Source organism: Perca flavescens, chromosome 6 (assembly GCF_004354835.1).
Source record: "Perca flavescens isolate YP-PL-M2 chromosome 6, PFLA_1.0, whole genome shotgun sequence".
In the NCBI taxonomy this organism is placed as follows: domain Eukaryota; kingdom Metazoa; phylum Chordata; class Actinopteri; order Perciformes; family Percidae; genus Perca; species Perca flavescens.
In genome coordinates this window covers 36558106-36574648 of record NC_041336.1, presented here as the reverse complement: position 1 = coordinate 36574648, position 16543 = coordinate 36558106, and the positions used below count along the sequence as shown (strand labels likewise).

The 16543-nt window shown below is 42.7% G+C and overlaps 1 protein-coding gene across 1 annotated transcript in view; it reads left to right on the top strand.

Annotated features, from left to right (window-relative positions):
* Window positions 1-16543, top strand: part of vps13b (vacuolar protein sorting 13 homolog B) — a 372345-nt gene that overhangs the window by 252102 nt on the left and 103700 nt on the right. Inside the window, exon 35 of the mRNA XM_028581593.1 lies at window positions 16048-16389. Within this exon, the coding sequence (XP_028437394.1) occupies window positions 16048-16389 (342 nt within the window). The remainder of the gene's footprint in view (window positions 1-16047; window positions 16390-16543) is intronic.

Genomic DNA, 16543 nt, shown 5'->3' with positions numbered 1-16543 from the left:
GACCGTTTTCCTGATACAGTGCCCCTAACTATCACCCCTCACTATTTTGGGTGAATCTAACACATTTAAATATTTACTCACTCAAAGCAAGGCGGTTCTCTAATGTGACCTTAGTTTACTATGTTGTACTCAGCTGCAGCTTTCAGGACACTTTCTATTGTTTACAGGACAGGGAGCTCCCAGGCGCCATTTGCCCCGTCTGACCGCTTAATAAACCTTTCTAATGGAACACAATATAAAAATATTTACCAGCTGTGGTGAGGATGGGAGTCATAGACTAGGGAAGTCAGTTGACAGAGTGATTTTACGGTTATCTCCTCTTAGGATTCTTTACGGGAGGCTGTGTGTACTGACGTGCAGTGACTGCGTCAGATGACTCAGACTGCGTAAAGGCTTCTGTGAAGGGATGTGGTTGGATTCCTAGGAAAAATGAAAATAAATAAATAAATGAAACGCATTAAAGAGATTTATGTACAGTGATCACTCGTTTCTGTTACCACTACAGAAATGTGCTTGACAACTAATACAGACAATATGTGTGGTACCATCTTTTTATAAAGAGCATTCACAGAGCCGACTGTCTCCGCCGAATGCAAACCAACATCATAAAATCAAATGTTAAACTGGATTTGATGGATTTGGATTGATCTTACAATCAAGTCAGATTTGTTGTTGTGCAACACTATAGAAACTCATGAAAGGGAAGGGAAGACATAGTGTGAAGTTTGCAAACTTCTTTATTTATTCATTTATTTAGTTATTTATACAGTTAGTCAGGAGTTAGGAGGTGCCTGCTGTGCATCTGGTTTTGATTTGGGTGATCTCGGAGCCCTCACCCCTGACTTGTAATGATTCATGGCTTGATTCTGTTGAGGGGCAGCTAACGGCTGCAGAGAGTTCATCCAGGTTCAAGGCAGGATGAGAAAGTTCAGCAAGCAGCTATTCTGGGAGGTCCATTGGCAACAGTTTAAAAAAAAAAAATAGTCCTTTTAAGAAAGGTTTATGGATTTTTTTGTTATACCTTTATTTCTCAAGGCAATGCAAACTGAGCATCTTTGCCAACTGTTCCAGCAATAACTAGCTTCACATACACAAAACACCTTCTTTTATAATTTCAGTTTTCTGTGAATTTGTGCTGTGCAACTCCAGCCAGCGGAGCTGGGGATTAAGGGTATTGCTCAAAGGCACTGTGACAGTAGCTGCTAAATGTTATGTTCTTTTTCCCCAGCCATGTTTTAGCAGTTTATCCAAAGATGGGAACAATCAACGTTTTGTTCAGAAATTCACATCCAACCGCTGTGGTATTGCTCCCTTCAGCTGGATTAAGTGAAATTGAAATGACCCATAGGTCCAGAGTGATGTAATATAATGATCATCAATCCACAATTGAGAAATGAAGTATATATGCTTGGGAACATTCCTCTGCTTTCATTTAATATTGGCTGTTTGGTCACAGTTGTTGGGAACTCTCAGTGTTTCACTTTTTAACTTTTATTATACCATATTAATTTCAGGTGCATTATACCATGTTCTTTACTCATTAGGTTTTATAGTAGTGCCATTATGGAGCGTAACAGTATCATTAACACTGAGGTCAGTCAGTGTGTGTCTTCACCTCTGTGCAGCTGCAGAGCATGGAGGTTATTCTGAATAAATGTGGTCTGGCTTGGACTTTTTGGACACTCTCTGTGAAACTATTTGTACCTCCATCTATCTCAGTGTCGTAAGTCTTTTGGCGGCCGTATCTGTCCGGCTGCTTGGCCTAGAACCTGCAGAAGGGAGGTCAGTTTGACTAAGACATGGTCGGGTCTGTGGGAGCTTTATTCTACAAGCTGCAGAGCCCTCTAGTGTTGCGTTTAACTACAGCATCATGACGTTCCATGCTCAGACCCCAGCTCGTGAGGGCTGCTTCTCTTCACTCGCAGTCTGCTCTGCCAGCAGCCTGTCTACCCCCTGCTAACACATTAGACACACCACCATCAGATAATAGCACTAGTATGTGCACTGACATTGTTTGGAGTATGAGTTTGGAACAGGTAAAGGCTTTTGATGTCGTTAGAACAGACTAACTGAATAGAATAAAACAGCCTGTCCACCCCCTGCCAACAGCTTACAAATAATAATCATAAAGTTCAGATGTATTTCCATTGCCAGTTTGCGCGTATCAGAAATCTGGAATTTGTGCATGTATCTGTATTTTTTATTGAAACCTAACTTCCGTAATGATATTTATAGTATTTGACAGTTTAGTTTGTACTTCCTTTATACAACCTGTTCAAAGGATTCAATTAAAAACAGGTCTTGGATCTCTCTCTTGCATCTGGTGCAAAGGAGTTGTTTTTGTTGTTGTGCTCCCCTCTCTCTCTGTCAGCGCTGTCCCCATCAAGAGTTTAAATTAAACACTGCTCCTTGCTCACTCTCTTATTTCCAAATCCTTTCCTTGCTCTCTTCTTTCCTAGACATTTTGAGAACACGCTGTTTGCCTTGAACAGATTCTCCACAATCCCGGGCACTGATTTCAAACAGTTCCCATCGCCACTCACAGCTGTGTTTTATTGTCTGGGTTAATGGATTTGTTTTGTAGGGGCTTTTGGGTTCCCTGGCAGTGGTGAGGCAAGCCAGGCGCGTGGGTAGTATGTGCAAGCCTTGTGTGTGATTTCAGTCATTTCTAGTCACTGAGCTGCGCTTTGAGAGAATCTGTCCACACACATACGCACTTTCATTATGACCCTTCCATGCTTACATACAGATGCTGTCCAAGATTGTTATTTTCTCATAATCTGTCCGTTCTGTGTAATTGTGCATTGTAGCCAGTTGTCCATAGTTTCCATGCCGGTTTCCACTTAAATCATGATTGAGATGCAAAGCAAATGCAACATGATTTCTAAGTGGTCCATACGCAGATTTGTTGCTCTGTAGTCAATGCATTATTAGGATGTTTATCACAGCATTAGCTACGGTCCGTCACAGTTTGATTTCATCTCTGTATTTTTTGGGTGATGGTAATGATGATAAAGCGACGCTGGGTTGAGATCAGGCAGCTTTCAGCAGCAGGAGGTCCCACAGCGAGGGAGCTATGAATAGATGATAGAGCGGCTTCTGGGACTTATCTCAGCGCTCTGTCATCAGCACTGTCACCCAGCAACACAGAAGTGTATACCCTCTCACACACATGTGCGCACACACACACTTGCATACAGATGGTCCCCACATTCCATGCATGGTAACTGCCTGCAGCCTTTTATTTGGGAGCCAGTACTGTAATACAGCTTTATGACTGAAAAGCTGACCTGTGTGTGTCTGTTTGTTTGTGTGTTTACATTCTGTGCGTCAGCTCTGCTATGATGTTATTTGAGAAGCCTTCCTGGCCGCTTCTCGTTTCAGTCTCTCTTCTCTCTTAACCACCACATCTTCCTCCACACACGTATACACACATCATTCTCTTATTTGCCACCTCGATGCCACCCATTCCTTTAAGCAGATTTTATAGTGTAACCTCTCATTGTTGGCATCACTGTCTGGCTGCCATGCACTTGCCACAATGACATGCTATTTTAGTAATGTCCCACCAAACTGGTTACAAGCCAGAATAGAGAATATTCTTTTAAAATGCTTCCCTCGTCCCATGTTGGTATGTCCCTCTCTCACACACCCGAGCAGAGGCAGCCCGGGTCAGCCATGTGCTTATACCACAGTGTGAGAGGAAAATACCCTCTGGTGCAGGGGAAGTCCCGCTCGGCTTCATCCTCCACCTCATCCTGGGATGATTACACGCATGGGAAACAGGGCTTTAGACTTCCTCCAACACTCATACACACACACACACACACACACACACACACACACACACACACACACACACACACACACAGATGCCAGTGCACACACAAACAGCACCCATGTTCAGGACAAGGTATCAGGCCTCACAGGAACCTCTGAATTACAGTTTTTAGTAAACACACATGGGCCAAACCTCTCAATCAACTATTACCTGCCTTATCTCTATTCTTCCTCTCCCCCTCTTTTTTTCTCTCTTTTCTTTTTCCTTCCGCTTCGTATCACTTACAACATAAGTTGGCATTGTGAGGCTATATGCTTCTCTATCTATCGACCACTTACTTTGTCTTTCTTTCTCAATCTCCGGCATCTTTTAACAATCATCCAACTCTTCTTTCATTCCCCTTTTTTATCATTTTCTTCTCTTTTCCATGCTCTACGTCTTCTCCCATTCATCTCTTTTTCCCTGGCGGGACTGGCACAGCTGGTTGGAAAAGTGTTGGTCCTTCCAGAGCTGGCTAGTTAAGCAGCTAGCTGGCTGACGGTGGAGAGGGTTCCTCCTCTGGAGACAGATAGAATTTGACAGTCTGTAGATTAAGATCTTACTGTACTATTACATCTTAAACGCCTGTGTTAAGGATGCACACGAGCTGCACTCACACGCAAAGCTGGACTACTGCAGCACTATAGACAGCGGGGTAGATCGCCAGCCAAGACGAACCGCTGTAAGAAGTGAATTTACAGTAGGCACGAGCACACTGGTCGGGAGCTGGTTTGGTTTGTCAGTGGGTTTGGACAGCAGTTTTAGGTTATTAGTGGGGAGGAGGCAGCGTTTTATTGATGCATGTGATTTTTTTGCACATCATCCACACAACCACACTCGGCTACAGTTACATGTGTTTGGACGGTGAAGATTTCAAGTATTATTGTTTCATACATTTTAAAGTTGTCTAATTTACAAGCCGATTAAGAATCAAAGCTTTCCAATGTTTTATTTGTTTGTCTTTGATAAAAAACCCTACTGTAACACCTCAAATGCCCCTGAACTAGTATCGCATTGCCAGACCTTCCTCCACAGCGCTGCAAAGGAGGGTCTGGCTAGTCCACACTGCATTCCTGGATGGGAGAAAAACGTGCTCTGGTTTATTGGCATTTCTTTAAACCAATCACAATCGTCTTGGGCGGAGCTAAGCTCTGCACGGAGCCGCTGCAAAATAGCCTCGAAAGGAACTTGTTTTGGTGGAACATGTGTACGTTCAAAAGTAGTTTTAGTCGTGCGAGAGAAAACTCCGATTGGACAGATAGTCTAGCTAGCTGTCTGGATTTACCCTGCAGAGATCTGAGGAGCAGTTAACCATAGTCCTCACAAATCCACCAGAGGTTAGAACGCCAACACAAAGAAAGCGGAAGGTAACGGACATCCAGCCAAAAAGAATGATATCCGGCTGAATTTCCGGCGGCAACAGAGCAATCCCGGAAGTGGAACGTGGTGGATATAGACTACCCCTGAACTAACTCTTTTGCTTGCAGATAAATAGAATAATAAAACCCATGAAACAAATGAAGACCTTTCTGCACCTCCAAATGCTACCAAGTGTTACGTTGTGGGAGAATGGAAGCTTGTTGACCTATTCTGCCCTGTCGTATAAAAATGTTGCTCTTGTTCATGTAGGAGTATTTGCTGAATGTCAAATGCACATACGTCGGCTTATGTAAGCCATGGTGTTGTTGACAGGCTTGGCTCCGTGAGCGACCTGGGGCTGGATCCTCGTCTGTGTATGTTTTAAAGTAAACCATTTCCAAGGCCGCTCCTCTTTGTGATGAGTGTTTCATATTGTCTCGTAGCTGTTGAGCTTTGAGAACTGAAGTTTCTCTCTCGACCTTCTGATCTTTTCCAGGACAGGGAGGTGTCAGAGGAGCTTTTATGTGCTCTGCTGGCCAACAGAAATAGGGAGACATCAAATGCGAGTGAAAATCCGAAGCATGGAAAAGGAACAGAGCAGACAGTAAGAGAGTGGAGACAGCTTGAGAGAGGATGGCCAAATGACAGAGAATGCAAGTGGGAACAAGTAGTTAGGGAGAAATCCACGGAGATGAGACATGACACAGTGAGAAAAAGAGAGTCTGAATCCGGTGTTTGCTTTGATTCCTGGTTCTTTCCAATGTATTTGTCTGTAAATGTGGGAGCCGACGTTCCTTACAGGTCAGCTCTTAACCAGTCGGTCTGGCTATTAACCCTCTCTTAGGGCCAGATCTCTTTCACCCTGACCTCTTCCCATCCTGCTTAGCGCTATTTTCCTTCGACCTGTTGCTGCTGAGAGTAATAATAAATAAGGCTCCCTGCACAGCCATCTCCTTTTCCTTTTTGGCTGCCTTGCATCTGTTAAGTAAGAGTCGTTCAGCTTATCTTAAACATACATATTTTCATAGCCAGTGTTCATCTTGCTGCCCTTCTTTTGTTATGAAAACGTATCTTTTTTTCCCCCCTTTTTTTTTCATGTCTCACTGACCCTCCTGTGTGAATCAACTGCTAATTGACAGCCAGTCATAACAATTCACCTTGCCTGTTCAGCCCCCGCACCCCAACCAACCTTCTTCTCAAAGCATAACCGTGGCACATTCTTAAATTGGCCCCTTGGAAACTCAATCTATTTGAGATCAGTAGCAGCTGAATTTGCTCCCTCCTCAATCGGTTTTGGCAAAATTGGCGTGAAAACTCCAGATAAAATCACGAAGGTTGGAATTCTATTAGAGCAGGGAAACAAACGGGACCTTTGAGGAGAGGCAGCGGGCCCCCACCGTGAACCCCAGGATCGGGTGTCGGCTCAGGTGAGGAGGAGTCAGGAGTGCCCTCTCTCTCTCTCTGCCTGCAAGGGAAACCGGGTCACACACCCAGGGGACTAGTAAAAACAGGGCACACCAGGCCAACTAGTACAGACACATATGTACACACACCATAGTAGACTTTGTTCAGTGAAAAAGCCCAAATTGTTTTGTATGAAGAGGTGAAAAGAGGAAACTGATTTTTTTCTTTCTTACACCTGTATAAGCAAGATTCCACCTAGAATAACAGGTGATGGAGAGTATTGGTTTCTCTCTCTCTGTAACTAAGATGGTGTAGTAAAAGTGTGTGTGCGCATGTGTGTGCTAGAGCATGCATGTGAGTTTGCATGTGCAAAGAAATAACATGTATGTGGATGACATTTTTTTTTTTATTTGACTATTACAGTACAATATGTATAGTATCCTGCGGTTGACCGAAGTGCTACAGAGTTCCTCTTGGACTGCTCTCATTTAACTAAATATTTACCCCAAAATCAAACCCTAAAAATTCACACATCATTCCAGGCTTTTGGAAGATTTTCCATGGGTGCACATTTTCTTTTTTATACTTTGTTATCCAGGTCACATAGGGGTAAAATAATATAATAATCAACATTTTCATAAGAGATTAATTTGTCAAACATACATTCCAAACATTTGCTGGTTTCAGTTTCTTAAATGTGAATATTTGCTGCATTATCTGTTTTATTATTGTAAACTGACTTGCAAAACAAGCAACTTGAGGGCTCTGGAATATTGTGCTGGGTATTTTTTTCACAATATATAGACCAAACAATTAATGTATTATTATTATAATTTAGAAAATAGACAAAAAGACATAAGTTAATAATGGAACTTGTCATTAGTTGCAGCCCCACAGTTGAAATATTTTATCTTAAGTACCTTTGAAGAACCAAACATTATTCTATGTATACCTCAAGCGCTATCTATGAATGTATGTGTGAAATGAATGCTGTCTTTGTACTCGAGGCTTGTGACTGGCCCTGAAACTCGATAGAGGCACATAAACCCAAATGAAATCTAGGCAATGATAGATACGCACGGATAGGTGCCATGTAGCCACTTGAGACCCAACTCCAGAACATAGCTCAGATGTTTTGGATAATCAAGAGGTGGACTTGATTTTATACCTCACCTGTTTCAGTTTGTCTGTTTGGAGCTGCTCCGGTGGTTCAGATGTGCATGACAAAGATGAATCATCACGTGCACCTCACATATTCCAACACTTGGAACAGTCCACTGGCTAAAATCCATTCTTGATAATGTGTTCATTTGAGTTGCAGTATTTTGAATTGCCAGTACTCCAGCCAGAACGGAAAAAAAACTCATGTGTGCGGTGATGACTTAGTTTCGCAGTGTAATGTATTACAGGTGTTCCTTCCATGTTAAACTCTGCTTCTGAATCCCACCAGTGCAGCCTGGTGATCAGCACCTGAAATTGTTCCTCCATCCACAATGTCCTCTTGACCTGAACTCATATCACTCATTTCATTTTTGTAGCCAGTTTAACGTTTTCTTCTGGATTTTAACTTGGTTTTATTTTTTGTACCGATGTGTCCTCTAGCCTTGTCCTCTGTATGTCCCCCTTATCAAGCCCCCCTGCTAACCCATATGAGGGGACAGGAGGTCTTGCATCATTCTCCTTTGAGAACGTAACATACAGCACATCAGAGTCTATGTCTCACTCAGCCCTGGGAACACATCCAGAGAGAAATTAAAGGAAGATTACTTCAATCCTCCTCTTCTAATTTCAGCTCTGATAATAGACAGCGAGCCAGGATTGTTCCTAGCTTCACGCTGCGCTTTGAATTCGTACGCAATCTTATGCACGTATTTTTGTGCGTTTGTCCACATGTGCACAGCTGTGTGTGTGTGTGTGTGTGTGTGTGTGTGTGTGTGTGTGTGTGTGTGTGTGTGTGTGTGTGTGTGTGTGTGTGTGTGTGTGTGTGTGTGTGTGTGTGTGCTGGACCACCTGGAGCTCATCTGCCCCCCCTTCTCAGCCCTACACCTCTCACCCTGTCCCTCTCCATACAGCCTCATCTCACCTCGGGTCGTCGTTGTTTTCCTGCTGTTGCTGTTTCCCCACGATGTTGTAACTAAAGCAGAGAATACAGACATGGCTGCCAGGCAGCGCAGGGAAGCGCTTCAGAAGAACACTTTATGACCTAATGAAAGGCATCTCCGCTGCTTTTTGAAGTCTCTCAGACGTCTGCTTTCGTGAACCACCAAGCCCGTACTGAAGACAATGCAGTTTGAAGTCTCTTTTGTTGTTTGTTTGCTGAAAACATAATGCCAAAGCTAATGATGTTAAGTTGAAAGCTTGGATGAGTGATCTGGAGGGCCAGGTTGAAACCTGATGATTACTCTGCTGAATAGCTCTCTGCCGTACTGAGGATGTGTTTCCCCTGTGTGCGTGCCTGTGAATAGTGGTGCATTGCCACACTTTACCTACGAAGTATAAACATGAAATGAAAGAAGAATTACTTTGAATCAGTGCTCTTACAACTATTTCTTTGTTATGGACCAAACAAACAAGTAATAGACATTTAAAGTCAAATTGCAAACACATTCTCTAACAAACGTAGAGATTTTACTTTTCATTTACACACAGGATTTCTCACAGTAGCTCAACCACAGACACTTCACACGCACAACTTTTAGACGCCACCGCCACCATCAAGCCCACCTCACTCAGGGACTAATGACATGTATAAATACCAGAGCCTGAATATTAGATTAGAAAATTACCCCCACACATATCTCAAAACTAAATGGGGACGGTGACAGCTAATAAGAGCCAGTTGTTCTCCACTCCATTCCCATGGAAAGAAAGAAGGGAGGACAAAGGAAAGATGATGACTTTGCTGCTATGGAGGCCAGGATCACAGCAATTAGGGGAGACCCCCAGGGTGCCTCTGTCTCTCACTTTCCCTTTTGTTGTAGCGTGTCTTCTAATCTTACCTTACTCCACATCTGGCCTTCATCTTAATTTAATCAGTTACCAAATAAAATGTTAGGGGTCTGGTTGCTGTTGTCCAGGGATGTAAGACAAGGAGTTAATAGAGATGTTTTGTGCAAATGCCATTCATTATCCCTCAGCCACATTCTTTCTGCCAAGTTCTCCATCTAGCTTTAGATAACTTTATCATAAAATGTCAATGTCTCTACTGTCCCTGTTTTGTTTACCATGCGGCTGATATCTTGTTTATCATTAATGATGGAAGCATTTGGTGATAAAGTCCAGGCAGCAGCATCCGATTCCAGCCAAGAGATTATGTCGGATGAGCAGAGAGAGTCTGTGTATCATTTCTGAATGCTTACATCATGCCGGTCAAGCCACTTTTCCCCTTTGTTTGTTTTCACTAACACACTTGTGGTGTTAATCTAGAAATGGTCGTCTGGCATTTTTGAACACTTTCTTCACCGAGTAATACAACTGCATTGCATCCTGCTTATACAAACAGCCAGTGTTATTGTAGTGATATTGGGTAATTCCTGCGTGTCCTCACAATCACCCCGACCCAAGCATTGGCTGTGATTGGTGGATCTGAATCAGGGTTTCGGTTTAGATTGGTGGATCTTTTGAGGATGACTAAATCAATATGTCTCCTGTTGAGCTTTAAGGGTGGTGTCTGTCAGACCTTTTAAATCATTCTTGATTGCTAAAGCTTACAAGAGGGTCATGGTGGGTTTGGCGAGCTTCTCCTAGGGCCTGGAGTCGTACCGGGGAGGCAAACGCGTTGCGCACAACCCTGCAGCCTGCTGAAAGTCAGAGCTCCAGATCCAGCTCTGCTTTTTATTTTTTTATTTTAACAAAGCAATGGCAATCCTTATTCTATTTGTGGCAAAATATTTGTTTGCAAACTAATGTCATATGCAGCGATAGGAGAGAATCGGTTTTGAAGTTTAATCAATTATTAAACAGAGGCTTTGGCCGCCACATATCCCAGAGCCAGGTTTTAGTTGAGCAGCACACTGCACGTCGTTCCCCAGATGGACCACATTAACTCACCCTTTTCACAATTCTTCTTTTTTCATTCTCCAGCCTTTATCATTTCGCATCTTTGTGTTAGAGCCAAGGCTTTTCAAAGCCACAAAGCAGCTATAAACATCTCTGTAATCATGTATTCTTGTCTGCTCATCTTTTCTTTGTTTTTTCAGTTAGGTGTTTCATAGGCATTCCTCTTTTTCAGACCATCCGTGTCATACTCAGTCCTCGGCTCTCCTCACTTCTCCTCGAGTAGGTCTTTTTCCAGATTGGAAAGTGTTCCAACTGACCCAGCGTTTTAGGAATGTCAACATGCATACATTATTACTGTCATACAGATGTTTGCTCTCCCCCCTGAATGTCACATGGCATCAGGGGAACAGGAGAGTATCTAACATGGTAAGCAAAATATTCTTACATTGTTATTTCTCTAATGCTGGGGGCTGGATTGTGGAAAAGGGAGAACGAAAGGATATTGTCTCCCATGCTGTTAAATCCTGGCGGAGTAAACCCACCCACCAGCATTACTGGGTGGAAGGAGCTTGTTAAAATGGCCCCACTCGGCGCCCTGAGCTTTGGAGTATACACTGTGTTTAAAATACAGTTGACAGTCACTCTGGAGCACTCAGCATCCATTTGCAAGCTCCGGGGTCGAGACCTTCCATTGCTTCTTTGTTGTGGTTCAGCTGAAGTGCATAGCAGGTTGCCTTTGTTATTGAAACAAAGTTGAATGTATTAAATGACTGCCTTTGATGCGCAAGAAAGCTTTGTGACCGCTATTAGGGCGCACAAAGACCGGTGACTTCATATTATAAATGTCTTCCCCCCTCTGTTTTCCTCAAGAAAATGAGAGAATGAATTGCCGTCTTTATGGCATTTGGTGAAGTATCATTGTTATTATTTGTGATTAAGATGAGGTATTGCTGCATTGAGGTTTTTCTTCAATCAGCACAAAAGCACAGAGGCCTGCTATCAGCTTTATGGTTCTGGTAAACAATAGCGGGTAGCACAGCAGGGGCCTAACCTGTAAACTCTGATGTAGTTAAGATACAGAAGTTAATTTCCATGCAGGCGTCCTGCAAGCAAGTAGCTCAACTGAATAGTTCTGTCAGAAAGATTTAGTTATATGGCTTCCATGTTTTTCAATGGGAATTCTACTGTAGCTACAAGAGATCATGGGAAAACTGTGATAAACACTGTAAAAAAAATGTTTAACATGAAATGCACAAAAAGCAGCTCAGTTCCTAAGTTGACCTCACCTGACTGACTACTGAAAGCCTCTATCACTGGTTTCATTTAGTTTGAAACATGCTACTAATTGCGGCTTGTTTTCTCTCCACATTAACTGTCATATCTGTTAAAATTAATAAACAAGCATATATATTGCAATGTTGGGAAAACCTGAGGAGATGACAGCCAGAAAGGGAAACACAGTACATGTGAAGTAACTTTTTTTTTTTGGCTCTCTGTGACAACGTTGTCCCCACATACTTTTCTTTGAACAACTCTGTACTTCTCTAATGATGTCAAGTTGCTGACCTATTTCACTCAACACTAATGTTCAAGTTCTTTTTATACCGCTGCCTTGACTTTCTTCCACAATTAGCACTGTTGTCACTTACCAGTGATGTCACTCAAACAACCTTTCCATTTACCAGTACACCCAGCTCCAGAGAAATCAAGGTTTTGACCATTCTATTGCTAAAGTGCCTCACTTTGCAATGCCCCCAAATGGCCAAATATGGCTCCCCGTTGAAATCGAAACAGATTATGTCACCGACAGGCCTTTAACTTTTTAGTATCAATGCCCTGTTATCATAATCGTTCTGTGTTCCTGTCACGTGTTTAGTAGTTTAGTGGCATGTTTTTCTTTCTCGTGCCCGTCTTTAGTGCCATGCTTAAAATATGGTGATATCCTTTTCAGTGCTTTTTTTTTTGGGCTCCCTTTTTGGGTGCTTTTCATGTCCCTTGAAGCTTTGATATATAATCCAGACTTCAGTGAGGATGTGTGGCGTTTAAATGGACCTTTTTGAAAGGAATATTAGTCACCTTTGTTACTTTAACTTTATTTCTTATATGCTTTCCTGTCGGCTACAATGGACTTCTCTACCATCTTAAAACATCGACATTTTTCATGTTCCCTGATCTCTGAACCTGAATTGCAACCTACTTTTTCATTCATCTGGAAACAATCAACTGCATATGTGGTATTCAGATGTAAAAGTGATGTTGCCATATTCGACTAGCCAGCCAACACTGTAAACGGGTGGCATTTGGATGATGTGACATTTGCTTCCGCATATTAGCCTTCCTCTAGCCAAGCTGTTCTGAGTTACACTGACAGAAATAGGGGTCAGAAGTCGTACAGATGCACTCTGATATGATTGGCACTTGGGAGACTGATGGTTTCACACTTTGGGGATTATCCTCCATTTTCCAGAATGTTCTGCCTAGAGACTCTGAGGGGATGACCTCATGATTGGCTGATGGGGGTTTGGGGGTGGGGGGGTGTATATGTGTGTAGTCGCATGATCAACTAAGTTCAGAGAAAGATTGCGTTGGGATCTGGAAACAGTGCTTTAGTGCAGCCATTATATAATATAATAGAAAGTAATGGTTGGAATAGGGGATTTCAGCTGGGACCATGCCTGCAGCTACAGTGCATGTTTGTATTCTGAATTTATTGCCCTCTGTCAATGAATAAATTGGCCAAAGGTGTATATATATATAGGCATATAGACTACAGAGCCATAGGTTTATGTTTTCTGTGTATACCTTTAAATTAGTGAATAAAATAAGTGAGCCTAGAAACAGGAATGAATCCAGTCATGCGCTTTCAAAATATAGCTGAGCTCAAACCCTGGAAAAGCAACTAACTTCATGTGTGTTTATGTGTACATGTTTGTGAATGCACTGATTGCATGCATTGATTCAAACTATATGAACAACTGTGTGCTGTGGTATGTTTTCTCATTGTCTCTTTTCCTCTACGCCCCCAATTGTGTTCCCCATTATCCGTTATTCCACTTGTAAGCACATCTAAATATAGACCAAGAATTTGCTTAGGGGGCACTCTCTTAGTAGTGGTGGTTAAAGAGAAGACGGGGTATTTGCTGTAATTGTAAATGCATGTGTACAGCCTAAGCTTGGGAAGAGAGACAGAGAAGCGTAAAGAGAATCTGGCAGTTTCCCCTGGCGCTTGCTCTTTCCCAGCTGCTGTGCAGCTTATTTGTCCCTTCCAACGTGTGGCGCTCTTTGGAGTGGACATTTTGCCTTTGCTGAATACCTTTTTAAATACCTCCTTACCTCAATACAAGTTTCACCCGCTTAACACAACACACATGGAGACAAGTCCAGGCCCTTTTCTGCCTTCTCTCCCCTCCCCATTGCTTGGAAAATCTTACATTTCTACAGAAAAGAAGTGCACACATCCTGTCCTCATTAGGCCAGGGAAAGGAGAGGGATCTGGCAGGGCCGATCCTATAGAAGCCCCACACATGAGCCTGGACGAACAGAACAGAACAGGCAGGCGGGCAGGCATGCCGCAGCGTTTTATATGGCTCTTGTTCTTAGCCTTTGATGACACTGTTTAGAATAGGAAATATCTAATAAGTCAAGTATTCTGTCTAATGTGCTGCCAGTGGGTTTAGTATTTGCCTGGAGGTCTTGAAACACTATCTCCGCCACAGCAATAATATACATTTAAAATTCTCATGGAATGGGTGGGAGGGAGCGATGTAGAGAAAGAAAAGGGGCAGCTGAGAGTACATGCTGTAATAGTAACCATGTGCAGTTTGGAGCAGACAAGGGTGGGATAAGATGGGACATACCTTGGGACTTTTGAAAACTCTCTTTCTGTATGTTTCCTCTATTTTCAATTTATCACAATCATGTTTCAAAAGACAGCAGTAGCTAATTGAAGCTGACATTGTATCCATTATTATGAATGGGAAACATGGGGGAAAGGCCTCAATAATGGGGTATCTGTTGGACATGGACATGTTATTGGAAATGATGATGATTAATAAGCCCAATTCTATCCATGATGCACCTGACTAACCTGCAGCTATAAAAGGAGTGTTTAATTGATATAACGCAGTGGTGCAATAAACTGAAACGGCCTCTGCCATCTTTGTCTTCTCTTTTTATGTATTTTTACTTCCGATGGTCTTAGCTTCACTATACGAGAGAAAAGCGAGTGCTCGGGGCGCCTGGATGGCTCACCTGGTTGAGCGTGCACATCATGTATAAAGGCCCAAAATGTCAAAAAATAAAATATTCTTTAAGAAAAAAAAGAACAGCGGGAGCCTTTGTGGGGATGGCTTGAAGTTTTTTCTCAGCATCTACAAAATATATTCCATGCACATTTATGACGCTTCTGCTTATTGCAGCTTTTTTTTACCCACACATGTCATTGATATATAAACATGTCCAGTAATTTATTAGTTGATAGGTAGCGTTTAGTTTTCTATGTTTGTCTGGCTCCCAGGGGACAGGAACGAGACAAACATAGAAAACTAAACGCTACCTATCAACTAATAAATTACTTGAAGAGGGCATGCTTTGGTAGCAGAATAAAGATGCCTGTTTTCATTGTCCCTTGAAACCCAGTAACCTACTCACATTGATTTATATCATCTGTCACTGAACGCTTTTTATTGCCACAACGGCTGGAACTCTCCCGACATCAGTTAGTTGGAACCAAGCATAAAATCTCGGCTGCTTTAGACACAATACCATTGTCGCTGCACGAAACAATTTCATTCTTTTTAAAAGACATTTCCAATATTGCAAGAAAGTGCAACATGATTTTAAGACCGCAGGAAAAGTTCCAGAGCATGCCTGTAATGTCTGTGGCTATATATGATGCTCTCCTTCTTTGGTCAATTTGTCTATGGTTTCAATCAAGCAAGTTATTTGGTTTGTGTCCTCTTGTAAAGTCAGGATCCAAACTAGAAAGAAACTTTGCAAAAAAGAAGGCGAATGCTCTGATCTAATTTTTATTTGATGCTGTGATCCATCTCTGTGATTCTAACACAGCATCTTGCTTTGGTTTAAGATAATGCGGTTTGTTTTAATGCAAATTCAATTCTCAAGTTACGCAGCAGGTACCAGCTGCCTGTGTGTGTGTGTGTGTGTGTGTGTGTGTGTGTGTGTGAGAGAGAGAGAGAGAGAGAGAGAGAAATACCATGTTTTTTTTGTAGTTTTTCAGTTTCTACCTTTCCTTCACTTGCATGATTTAATAACTGCTGTTTGAGGGTGCATCTTACATCATGGACTCTCTTTTCAACTATCGTGTTGTGGCAGTTGGTTGTATGACAACAAAACAGAAATCAAAACAACCGTGAAGCTCCAGCCATCTCCAGTAGACTTCAAGGCTCAAACAAAGTCAGCATCAGTGTGAACACAGCCTTACCTTTCTCTGTTTCTGTGTGCAGGTGCGTCGATACGAGCAGAAGCGTGGCATTCGAGACCCTGCAGCAGGCGTCGACTCTTTGTCACGTCACAGCGGAACTGGGCAGGACAGCGGCTTCGGCAGCGACAGCGCTCCCATTCGCATCGTCCAAATCGAGCAGCAGAGTGGGGCCAGCCACCACTGCATCGCTAGGCCCTCACACAAGTCCACCATCACCAAGAACCTCAGCTTCATCCCTTTCGACATCTTTCTCACAGCTAGTAGGCTGTCTGTCATGACCTATGCTTGCTCCAGTGCCCCAAAGGCCCTTCCCTCATCGTCAGATACCCCCAGCACACCCGACAAGAAGGAGCCTGGGGAGAAGGTAAACAAAAAGCCTGTGACATGGAAGCTTTTTCTGTTCCAGAATCAGTTCCGGGATTTGGCAGTTGTCCATTTGTGTATAATTTTTCATACCTTACACAATAGCAATATGTGTTATTTATGCGAGGATTGTAGTGGTGTCTAAGTACAGAGGA